A 12,537-nucleotide genomic window follows, 5' to 3' on the forward strand; every position below is an offset into this window, starting at 1 on the left:
CACATAATACAATGTTCAAACAACTAAACGGAATATAATATAAATAATGTAACTTCAAAAGGACAATAACCTTTGATATCATTACCCAACTGCACACTATCAATCTTGAACTTTGTGAAATTTATTATGGAAGTGGTATTTAATTTCGTGATAAAACCCAATCAGTCGGAGTGGGGAACGCGCTTGAACCCACGTGGTGTCTTGGATGAAACCATAGCGTCAACAGCGCAGGCAGCCTAACATGATTGATTGATTGATCCTGAAAAATTTACAATTTTTCTATACAACGTTTTTGAAGCCCAGCGACGATATTGCAACGCACTCGCCAACGCTACAATTTTAGTGCCGAATTTATCGCTAGAAAACTGGTTTCGGTTTTGGTTCTCGGTTTTGAAAACTGGTTTGGAACTGGTTCAAAACCAACTTATGGTTTTCTAATTTTAAATAAACAAGTAGGTTTTCTTTTTAAGTTTGATAAACATGGCTGACTGTCAACAGTTTCAAATCAATTTATTGATACAATTGTTATCTGAGGGTGACGAAGAGCTCGAGAAAAATAGCTATGTTAAAATAAGTCAACATATTAAGAAAAGAGGTATGTTTGATGCATTTCTGGCATGCATCCATGAGCGCAGGAAAATTCCAAGAGTGGAAAACTTTGTTGAAAGTGTAGTACCTGCTTACACCCCTGATGATTTTAGAAACAGATTTAGAATGAATCGGTCAACTTTTGACAAATTGATTCAACACCTGTCAGAGAAGTTAACTGTGGGAAATAAGGGTGGTTACATGAGAATATCTGTTGAGAAACAATTATTAATATATATAAGGTATGCCTGTTCTCAGCAAACACTTAGAGATATAGCAGATAATTTTGGTGTATGTGAAGCAACCGTACATTTTGTAGTACGCCGCACTTCATCTATAATATGTAGTTTTATGTTGCCCAGTTTAATCAAGTGGCCAACAGGGATGCATGTACAGAGAATAACTGAGGCTTTTTTCGCAGCAAAGGGGTTTCCAGGTATCTTGGGTGCCATTGATGGGTCTCATATCCCAATTAGGACACCCTCTGTAGATGCAGAACAATATTACAACAGAAAAAAATTTCCCTCTGTTGTTTTGCAAGCTGTATGTGACAGAAATTTACATTTCCATGACGTGTTTTGCGGATGGCCCGGGTCAGTACATGATTCTAGGGTTTTAAAAAATTCACCGTTGTTTGACAAAGTTTCAAATAATAAGGAAGAAATGTTTCCTGGAAATACACATTTGATCGGGGATTCAGCTTATGGGTTGAGTAACTGGTTGATGACACCTTATAAAGACTTTGGAAATCTCAGTGTTGAGCAGAAAAGATACAATTTCATTCATTCGTCTACTCGCATGCCTATTGAACAAGCTTTTGGTGCCTTAAAAGGGAGGTTTCGTCGTTTAAAATATGTTGACATGTTGGATATTCCTCAAATTGTAAAATTCATACTAAGCTGTTGCGTTTTACACGAGCTTTGTTTATTGAATGAAGATGACTTTGGTGAATACCTTGAAGAAGGACTGAGAGACAATGAAGAAGTCAATGACTTCCATGATTTTCTACCAAGGCAACCCTCTGCAGAACAAAAGCGACAGTCTATTGTAGACCTTCTATAGAAATGCTTTGATGAGAAAATATTAAAATATTTTGTAAAGACTAGCTTATGATATCTGGACAGAAAATATAACACAGGCAATGCTTGAACTCTCTCTGTTTTTACATCCATCCAAAATCTGTATTTCTCAAGTGTTTTCAGGAGTAAAATTTCATTAAAATTAGTGTGTTTTGCCTAAACTGAAGTTCAATGAACACAGTTTAAAATGTGAATAAAAAAATTTTTATTAAAAACAAGTTCTCTCATGTAAATACCTTTCGATATTAGTGGCAGATCTAGGGATACGTTGGACCTGAGAACTTATAGTTCCTGAGATATGGCCTTTAACCGTCCTACTTTAATGCATTGAAAATTATCAGTCACTTAACCAGAAAACCAAGGTCGAAAAAGGGAATGCAGCTTTGCTATACATGTTATCACTGGGGCATATAAATACCAAGTTAGATTTGAGTTTTACAGTGTGTTATGTTTGAGCATCAATAGGGTTAAGGTTAAGTTGATTAAAAGTACAAACATAACACGATGTCAAACTCATATCTAATTAGTGCTTTATGCAAGATTATCAAAAGGAGGAAAGGTGGATAAAAAAAACTAGTTTAACCCCACCACATATGTGCCTCTCCTAAGCCAGAAATCTTTGTCAAAGTTTTTGTTTGACCTTGTCATCTTCATGACCTGTGTTCATTGTTTGGTCTTTCATTGATAATATAGGGATTGGTATTGGATCTTGTGAATTGTATTTCAAGTCTTGGGCCAATGCAAGACTGTGCGCATTGACCTCTGGTCATGTTGAAGACTGCTGGCTGTTTTTCATTGTGATTTTAAGTCCTGTTTGTTTGTGTTGGTTGTGTCGCATACCCATTTTCCACATCTCTTTATTGTCTATAATAATTAAATGGAGGTGTTCATCAAACTTTCTGAAAAGTAAACTGTCACTGGTGAAGAAATACATATATGTATGTCTGGCTCTGCTTAAAAATTATACAGCAGCATACATGTATATTTATGTTGTTTATTCTTAGTAAGTGTTAGACAGATAAATTCCAAGTTTGTTTGCTGGGATTATTAATAGCTGGAGATGAAAAGACTTCCATTTTTGACAAATCTCACAAATCGAATCATGAAAATCAATAAAAATTTTATTTCAAAATGTATTCCAACATTTAAAATGAATGAAATAAAAATAATAAATGAAAGCACCTAAGCTCATAATACCCAATGCCAAAAAGCTTCGCTGAGTGCAGAATGTCGATACAACAGGAACATGTTGAACCCTGTATGTTTGAGGCCCAATATCATGGATAGTCAATTGCTCTAGACACATATGCATGCAGCCTTTAGTGGATTGACAATTTTCTAAAAATTTGAAAATCTAACGTAAAATAAAAAAGTTGATTTTTGGGGTGTGGTACATCTTTGCTCATCCCCTCCAATAGCAAAGTAACAGTGCAACATATATCAAATCAATAGACACATTTAGTTGACAGAGTTTAATGAAGAATTCAATAAAAAAAAAGAATTTTCAAACTTGAATGAATATTTTACAGCAGATTTGTCAGTACAACTGTTTTGGCCCCTTTTGTCCCTTTTTCTAAAACGGTAGCGGTCACAAACCCATAGTACTATACCTAACTTATTTTACTGGCTACAAACATCATATCAAAATTTTATAACAATTGATCAATATTTCCCCATGTTATCGCACAGAAACAAAATGTCCACATACAACGACATCACCATAACATAATGATCACAAAAACTTTGCTGTCATACAAAAACCTGAAAACAATTACAAAAGGAATCTTATTTTTTCATTAAAGCAACCATCTGAGACATAAGTTCAAGTTTTTTGTCTTCTTTTTCCATTTTATCGCAATGTTGTTTTTTGAGTTCAGACAGTAGTTCCTCCTGCTCTTTTTTGTAATCTTCTCTCATGGTTTCCATCAAGGTAAAAACATGACTTGTTTTCTTTTTTTGCTTGCTTTTGTGGTGTATCCTCTGAAATTGACAAACAATCTGTTTTTCGTTTTGTCGGTGGACTGTCACTAGTCTCAGAATTACCTAGACTATCATTCTCAGCAACTGATTCGTTATCACTGCCAAAATCATTATCTTTGGTGATAGAGCCTAGAGTAAAAACTGGTTTAACATTGGCTTTGTAACCATATGCTTCCTCAAGCTCCTTGAAAAATGGGCATTCTTTTTTGTCATTTCCACTCTTATTGTTGTGGTCTACAGTTGCTCAACCCGTGCAGGTCCGGGTGTTAAAAGAATAGGCCTGCAGCAGCGCTAAGCTTGTCGTATAAGGCGACTAAATAGTGCTCAGAAACCTAGCCGGGGGCTAGGCGCTCTGCCCACAGAACAACTGAGATGTGTGCCCCAGGTGGTGGAATGGGGTACCCCTGGCGTGTTAAATGCTGGGGTTGTCAGGCTATAATACGGAAACCCTGACCGCAAACCATAGTGGTGCACCGTGTTGGGAAAGATGCCACGTTCCTCGCACGTTAAAGAACCCTGCTGTGGTATTCGATAGGAGTAGGAACCTTTGCGCTCCGCCACAGGAGGCTAAATTGCCCGACCTTACCCATCCCCCTTTTTCCAGTGGCAATCAAAATTTGTCGACCCTATTGTCCTTGTGACCCATCCTTTTTTTTTTCATTTCATGTTCATTTTATCATCCATTTCATGTTCATTGTCTGAATATAGCTGAAATATTGCTGCTCGGACGTTAAACCCCAACAAACAAACAAACATCTACAGTTGCTCTAAACGATTTTGTAAGATTTTTCCATTTCTGTTCCACCTGCTGATAATTAAAGTTATTTCCCATGATATTTATTTGATCTGTTATTTCTTGCCATATTACCTTTTTTTTGCAGCCTTGTTTATTAAACTTATGTTCATTTTCGATGTGTAGATCAATAAGCCTTTTCACACTAGAAGTCTTCCATAATTTACTAGATCTATCCAATTCTTCCGGCTGTTTTGAAGTAATTGAATCTCTTGATTTACTTGAAGTAATATCTTGCACTTTTGTACATGTACCTGAAAACAAAATGTATATAAAAAGCTAACGATCTATTTTATCCAAAAAAGGTTAGGCCAAATTAAAAAATATGTGTGTTTCTGGTTTCCCTTCCTACCCTAGTTTTTCATGCAGACCCTAGACTTTTTATTGCCATTTTTGCTTAAGCACCGCTAAGCACCATTAAGTTTCCATTAACTCTTAAGTAAAAAATCAAAATAAAAAAAACTAATGCCTTTCTAGTGACACTTTTTGGGGGCCATGAAACCAGAAACACAAATACTTTTTTCTGGCCTTAAAGAATTATACTCGTTAAAGTGATTTAATGTAAAAAAAAATCATTACAGCAGGGAATTCTCAAACATGTGTGAGGGTGAGAAGTCATACTAAATTTTAACTCATTTAGACCGAAAAATACTGTTTAGTATACTTGAAATTTTTCCCTTTAACTGAAATTAATGATACCCTGAGACTATTTGCTTGAAGTATGAAAATTAGACGGTTGAAATAAGAAAAGAGGCACCAATGGGGCAATCCAAAGTCATAGTATAGAGTTTTGTTGAAAGTACTCATGAGTGTCTATTTCGAGATCTATCTAAATACTATATATCATCTCTGTGGTAAGTTACTCGATTGAATGACCAGAGGCTGAGGGGCTGAGCATGTATCGCTCACCTGGATAAACTATCATCTGCGCTGGCGGCCATGTTTTTTAGCGGATCGGAAAAATTTCGGCAATCTAAGTAAAGGACCTTCCATACATCATTCCTGTAAACTTGATCCGTAACTCAGGGTAGACTCACATACAAAACTAGAGGCTCTAAAGAGCCTGAATCGCTCACCTGGTCTTTTTGGCAATTAAAGGGCAATAACAAGACATTTGACGACTTCATCTCGGTTGAATATTTTGTAGGGCTGGTCATAAGGAATATTTCAACAACTGAAAGTTTCTTCTTATTATTTACAATTTTTAAAATAGAAGCCAAAAACAGCAAAAATAGCATTCCAAAGGCAATAAATCATATTGGGAGTCATTTGACGACTTCGACTCTGTTACATGTTTTGTAGGGCTAGTCATTAGGGTCATTTCTACAACTGAAAGTTTTTTTCTATCTTAAATGCATCTTAAGACAGAAGCTAAAAACAGCAAAAAAACACCTATCAAGGGAAATAACTCCAGTAAAGAATAAATTCACAACTTTGACTCTGTTAGATGGTTTGTAGAACTAGTCAAGAGGATCGTTTCAACAACTGAAAGTTTTTTTCTATCGTAAAAGGTTTATAAGAAAGAGGCCAAAAACAGCAAAAAACGCCTTTCAAGGGAAATAACTCCAGTAAAGTGTATTTTCACAACTTTGACTCTGTTAGATGGTTTGTAGAACTAGTCAAGAGGATTGTATCACTAAGAGAAAATTTCTTTATATTGTTATCGGTTTAAAAGATAGAGGCAAAAAACAGCAAAAAACGCCTTTCTAGGGCAAAAACTCCTATAAAAAGTCATTTCACAACTTTGACTCTGTTAGATGTTTTATAGGGTTGGTTTTGAGGATCATTTCAACAACTGAAAGTTTTTTTCTATCATTTACGGTTTTAAAGATAGAGGCCAAAAACAGCAAAAAATGCCTTTCAAGGGCAATAACTCCTATAAAAAGTCAATTCACAACTTTGACTCTGTTAGATGTTTTGTAGGGCTGGTCATGAGGTTTATTTCAACAATTGAAAGTTTCTTTCTATCATTATGGGTTTTTAAGATAGAAGCCAAAAACAGCAAAAACCAGCAAATTATACCTTTCAAGGGCAATAACTCTCATAAAGAGTCACTTGACAACTTGGACCCAATGAAGACTTTCGAAGAGCTTATCAAGCCGAACAAGGAAGGTCACATTTTTTTTCCAATATCTCTTACAGTTATAGAGATATTTGTAGTAATAGGTGACTTGACCTTTGGGCCAGGTGAGCTAAAAATCAGCTCAATATCTGCAAGCATTTAAAAAAAGTGTGAAAAACTATTTTGTTACAGACGGACGGACAGACTGATTACTGTAGGGTTGTCCGCACTTTGTGCCAGGGCCCTAATAAAAATGCATAACACTATTTACGGTTTGAAACTTGATATCAAAGGTAAGATTGACTTTGACAGACCTATTATGGTGCTTGATCCTGACATCCAAAATGATAACAAAGGGTAACATGGTCTTTGTAAAATGTACCTTTAAACTTTTCTTTCCCAATATTGTTGTTTGGATCCAAGTCTCCATTATCATCTGAGGTCGCCAAATTCTTCTCTGGAATATAAATACATGTACTAAGGTCTGATTGTGGTATAGAATATATGCATGAAAAAGGAATAATGCTAAGCTGAGTTTTACAAATGTTGTTCTTGGACAAGGATTTATTTAAAATAATTGTTGTTTAGATGAAGAAAAATTGAAAACATGCTGGTTTTATTTTTAATGGTGAAAAAATTGTGTTAAGTTATTTGGATCAGAAACTTTATACATGTAATAATAGTAGTGATTTATCTGTTTTTTTTCCATCACTTTACCAGATTTTCATTCATTTTATGATCATGTTTCTCCTATCCCAACCACCCAATAGGTCTCCAACAACATTAATGGGAATGGCCTTCAGCGTATTGCTGAATTACACTCAATACAACCATACATGTAGTGTATGGATATGGAGAAAATATATCCTATACAATGGAATATCTCATTAAAACAAATACAAATGTAACTGTTTGTTTCCCCCAATTGACCGAACCATACCATATGTAGTAAGATGTGGGAAGGTAGATAGGTATTTTTTTTTCTTACATGGTATCATTTACCATTAATGTACTTGACCCCCCCCCCCCAAAAAAAAAAAAAAAGGAGCAAAAAGAAGAAAATAAAACAAATTCTTCACAATAAAGGCAATAAATTTTTTTTGTTCAGATCAATTTTTCCGGGTTGGTCAGGATTTGGGAAACAAACAATTTTTAATTTTTAGCCTAATAGAACATCCAAAAGTCAGCATGTTTTTACCTATGGGCTTTGAACAAACAAACTTCTCAAAGTCTGACGACCAGTCTACCAATGTGTTGAAAATCCACGGACTTATATCTTTGACAGCATCCTGTCCATCTTCTGTAAGATTGTCCATCACATGCTGATATACTGTATCACTTCTTTTCTTTGTTATAATCGGAATATCTGCAGGGTCCGCAGCTTTCAAAAATTTGTCAGCATCTGACTGGTTGCTAGCCAAATAAGATTTAAGAATGTCTGTACCAAAAAATCTGTGGTACCTTCTTGGTACTAACTCTGAAAATGGGCCAATACATGCTGGTTCTCTAGTTAAATCTATAAAAAAACAAAAACACTTGTGTCATTTATACATTTGTACATGTATGTTTGTTTTAACATGTTTATACACAAAACTGATGTTGGTTGATAACAAGAGCAAGATTCAATATCCCCCACTGTTAAGATTCATGAAAATCCATGAAGGCTTCCTCAGGTTTTCCTTGAAAATCAAATCTCTTCTCATAAACATACACTTTGCGAAAATATGTAAATTAAGTGCTAGATTCACTAACTATCATATTTGGCCTAAAAACACGTAAAAATTTAAAATAAGTTTTCTTATGATTTTTTATTTTTAAAAATTATCTGGAATCATGATATGTTAACTCTACATTCCATACCACTGATTTATATTGATTAGTGATTGACAGTATTGGAATTCTTTAATTAAAATTGGCAATTTGACAATTTGATTAAGAAGGCACTTCCATAGATAGGAGGTGTTGCTGTGATTTTACCTTATGTATTATTATCCCAAAACAGCGCCCTTATTCCATAAGGCACAAAAAGGTATGTGTGGTTCCGGTTTATAATGGCCCCTCTGAGGGCCTCAAAAAAATAGGGTCGGTAGGTAATTTATTTTTTTAAAACTAGTGTAAATGGGAAGTTAATTTCAATTTTAACGTTACTTAAGCAAAAATGACAATAAGAAGTCTAGGGTCTGCATGAAAAACTAGGGAAGGAAAGGATACCAGAAACACATATTTTTTTATCTTGCCTATTAATTGACACCTAGATGATGATGGAACTTACATGTATATATTCCTAATTGTACTCTCATTCCAGGATTAAAACATTGTTATAAATCTCGAATCAGCAGCTGCACTACCCCTGAGATAAATTTTATTAAAATGAAAATATTATTGACCACATCATATTTTTTATTAGTCTATTTTTCCTGACCTATTAATATACAATATTGTGTATTCTCAAGCTGAAAATTTGTACATGTTGTATATACATTTATCCTGCAATGATAGTTTTTACTATACAGATAAAGCCCTACATATTTTTTTTGCCTTGCTTGTATACTATGTACAGGATATCGATTTAAGCCGTGCCCACTTCCAGTATTTATGAACAAACAGAAATCCCCAAAATATTCATTTTTAGATTATATATTCCGTAAACTGAAGGTGTTTTGTGCATTGCAGGATAAAAACAATATATAATTAGTGTCTTTAGATATTAAATGTATTTGTACTCAGCACTAAACAGATTGAATGCTCGCCAAAGGCTCGCACGTCAATCTGTTTCTAAGCCATGTACAAATACAGTTGATATTTAAATACACTAACTATATATTGTCTATGTATCTACGTACCTATTCCACCAGAAGATGCAGAACGTTTTATCATCAGCCCCACCACCAGGAGATAGTGAGGTCTGTATCATATTTTATGGATTTTCATAAATTGTTCTTATCAATTGAATTGTGCAACAGCCTACTTGATTTTCATTCTGAGCTTCTTGCATCTCCCAAGCATGCTCCGGGATATAGGGGCCTTTTGCTCATTGCTTGGGATATTTACATGTGAGTGACACAGCATATACGATCTATAAATAGATAACTGAATAAGAATATACTTACTTGTTGTGTGTGTAGGTTCTTGACACTCATGGTTTAAAAAAACCTCCATCAATGCATTTGTATATTTGCATTTTTCGCATTGAAAAACAATGTCTTGGCTGGTTGCCGCCATATTGCTCACACGCGAAACCAAACCATGGAACCACACTTCGAGCAGTTTCGTCAGTTTGATGAACCGGTTTTGGTTTTAAAAAAATAAATGAGAAAACCAGTTCAAGTTTCAAACTAGTTTAAAACCAGTTTAAAGAAATAAATGAAAAGTTTGGTAAACTAGTTCGAAACTAAAACTAGTTTCCGTGCAATGAATTCGCCCTAGGTAAGATGATAAATGTCTTTGCGAGCTCATCTGAATGGCATTGCGATTGAAGGAGAGACAATATAACTGTTAACATTTATTGGATACATGTTATGAAGATATATACAACAATATTATGGTTCAAACCAAAATAATGTCAGCTGAATATGTTTCTCTATGAAGCAGTGCTTACTGTATAGTCCTAAATATCCCTTTTACCCTAGACTGTATGGCAGATCAGAACCAATAGTTGTGGTTGAGTGTTACCATTATTGTTATTACCATGAATCAGGGATTGACACTAACTTTTTTTTATCTTGGTTGCCACCCGGGCTCCTAAGTTAAAAAATCTAGGAGCCCAGAAAAAAAGTTAGGCGCCCAGAAAATTTTTCAGAATATTAGTTTAATGTGTAATTGTTTGAAAATACATTTCTTTTCAAGAGATTTTAAAAGTATTATGGAATAAACAATTTATTTCCCTGTCTTCAGTTTATTACCTAATTGGTTCTCATCTAGTACTGTAGTTGGTACTCACAAATAAACATTTCATGAAATAGTTTTTTTTTTTATTAATTCTTAAACAATAATGAATTAAAACTCATTAGTGATTGAAACAGTGAAACATCATCAATCTCTTCCAAAGTCAAAAAGTCTTTCAAAAACAAAGTGCTCATCTAAATCAGAATCCAACGATTCATTTCCAGAGTCTCTCTTTCGTTTTTTTACAGGAGATCGTTTAGTTTGTTCCTTCGCAATCGGCTTTACCCCTTCAATGTATCGCCACATTTTACCATGGTCTTGACTAACTGGTATTTATTATTTGTATTTGTACGCAAAATTCAACCAGTTGCGATTTCCAGTATGCCTAAAAACCGGAAAACAAACCCGACCTCGTACCAAAATTACGGTCGCCACTTGGACGACAAACAATGGTTATTATCGTCGCCCAGCAAAAATTTAAGTCGCCACGGGCGACTGGGCGACTGTTAGTGTCAATCCCTGTGAATGGAATCCAAGTTTTCACCACAAATAATGATTAAATGTTTACCACAAATAATGGTTAAAGTTTACCACAAACTATGGTTAAATGTTTACCACAAAATAATGGTTAAAGTTTACCACAAAATAATGGTTAAAGTTTACCACAATTATGGTTAATTGTTTACCACAGTCTAGGGTTTAGGTATGTGAAATGAAATGCATGATATCTGGTTCAGCCTCTTTAAGACTGAACATGTAACAATGATTTTCTTCAGCTTATATAGTTCTGAAGTCAGTCATGTACAAAGAGAGCATGCTTATTTCATGCCTTTAAATGTCTTGAAGAGGACTAAATTAATCGCAGGTGAGAAAATAAGACATTACCTGAACTCAGAAAAATCAATAGTTCCTGAGTTAAAATGATTAAATGCTTGAATCAACATTATCTAGTATGCTAATTAAGTAGAAATAAAATATTAAAACAAATTATAACACAAATCTGAAATAGGTTCGTGACACAACCCCCCTCTTAAAAAGTGTTTGTCCCCAAACAATGAGTTTAATGGTATGACAATATGTGTTAAGGTATCCCAGTATCTACTAAACTTATTTGATCCAGGATACAAAACGAAAACATGAAAACATTAAAATAGTTAATACATAAACATCATGGTCAAAGTCTGCGAATATCCTCAATCCTCGTGTCAGTTATACCACACATTCCATCCAATCTCAAGTTTGTCTCTAGACGTTTAATTTCCAGAAGAGTTGAAATTTCATTAGATGGAGACGGAAGAAATAAAAGTCCTTCATTCCTTAGGTAGTCCAATACTAGGAGAAAATGTTTTGGGTTCTGATCTATGAACACTTGCCGACGACCATCATACCCTTAGCGACGATTTGTGAACACCGCCAAAGGAGAACTAGGATCGTATTGAAGAGTGGAAGTAGACGTGTGGAATAACTCTCCCCCTACATCCAGAATAACGTGATGATCCTCAATACATTTCAGTCTCTGGAAGATGGTACGATTAAGATCATCCGTAGCTTACTCGAGCTAACTGCTCGTCGTCCTAACGGCTTGACCTGTAGGGCCTTTTGCTGGTTTAACTGGAGACAGCTGTCTTGGTGAACTGATATTGCACGATGACGGACAAGAAAGAACGTCGTCATCAGCTGGCTGTTGCGACACGTCTCCCTCAAACGTTGTTGTAGCGACTACTTTTCGTGGAACATACACATCATCGTCATTTTCCGACTGTTCTGACTCGGTATCAGCATTGTATTTTAAGGTAGAGGCTTTATCATAAAGGTGAGTTTTAGACATCTGAACTTGTGGTGGTTCAGCTTCAACATCTACTTTCTCCTTAGGATCTGCATAATCAGGCACTGTAGGTGTTGAAGAAATAGTGTGTCTTCGGTTCTCCACGAACTTCCTCTTCGGGGAAGATCCCCGTGCACCTTCAGAAGCACTTCTTTTTCTAGGAGGGCACTCTATCTTTCTCTCATAGACTTTGCCCTGAGCGAATTCCTTCTTGTACTTCACAAAGTCACTTTTAGCCTTGTCTCCTACATCACCATTATGCCGATTATAGCACACATATGAAAAACCTCCGTCGCCTCTCGAACACCTACCATGGCGTCCATTT

At 35.3% G+C, this 12,537-nt stretch overlaps 1 protein-coding gene across 1 annotated transcript; it reads right to left on the bottom strand.

The window, feature by feature from the left end:
* Nucleotides 1-2,767: 2,767 nt before the first annotated feature.
* LOC148596937 (uncharacterized) lies at nt 2,768-9,949 on the bottom strand. The gene is made up of 6 exons (XM_088564347.1): nt 9,613-9,949; nt 7,701-8,018; nt 6,885-6,959; nt 4,381-4,694; nt 3,723-3,888; nt 2,768-3,679 (listed from the first exon to the last, which is right to left on the bottom strand). The coding sequence occupies exons 1-6, from the start codon at nt 9,722-9,724 to the stop codon at nt 3,453-3,455; spliced, it is 1,212 nt and encodes a 403-aa protein (XP_088420473.1). The 5' UTR covers nt 9,725-9,949; the 3' UTR covers nt 2,768-3,452.
* Nucleotides 9,950-12,537: the final 2,588 nt, after the last annotated feature.

The sequence above is a fragment of the Perna viridis genome, chromosome 15, assembly GCF_037379345.1.
Source record: "Perna viridis isolate PV_CMFRI_1.1 ecotype Kerala chromosome 15, ASM3737934v1, whole genome shotgun sequence".
In the NCBI taxonomy this organism is placed as follows: Eukaryota; Metazoa; Mollusca; class Bivalvia; order Mytilida; family Mytilidae; genus Perna; species Perna viridis.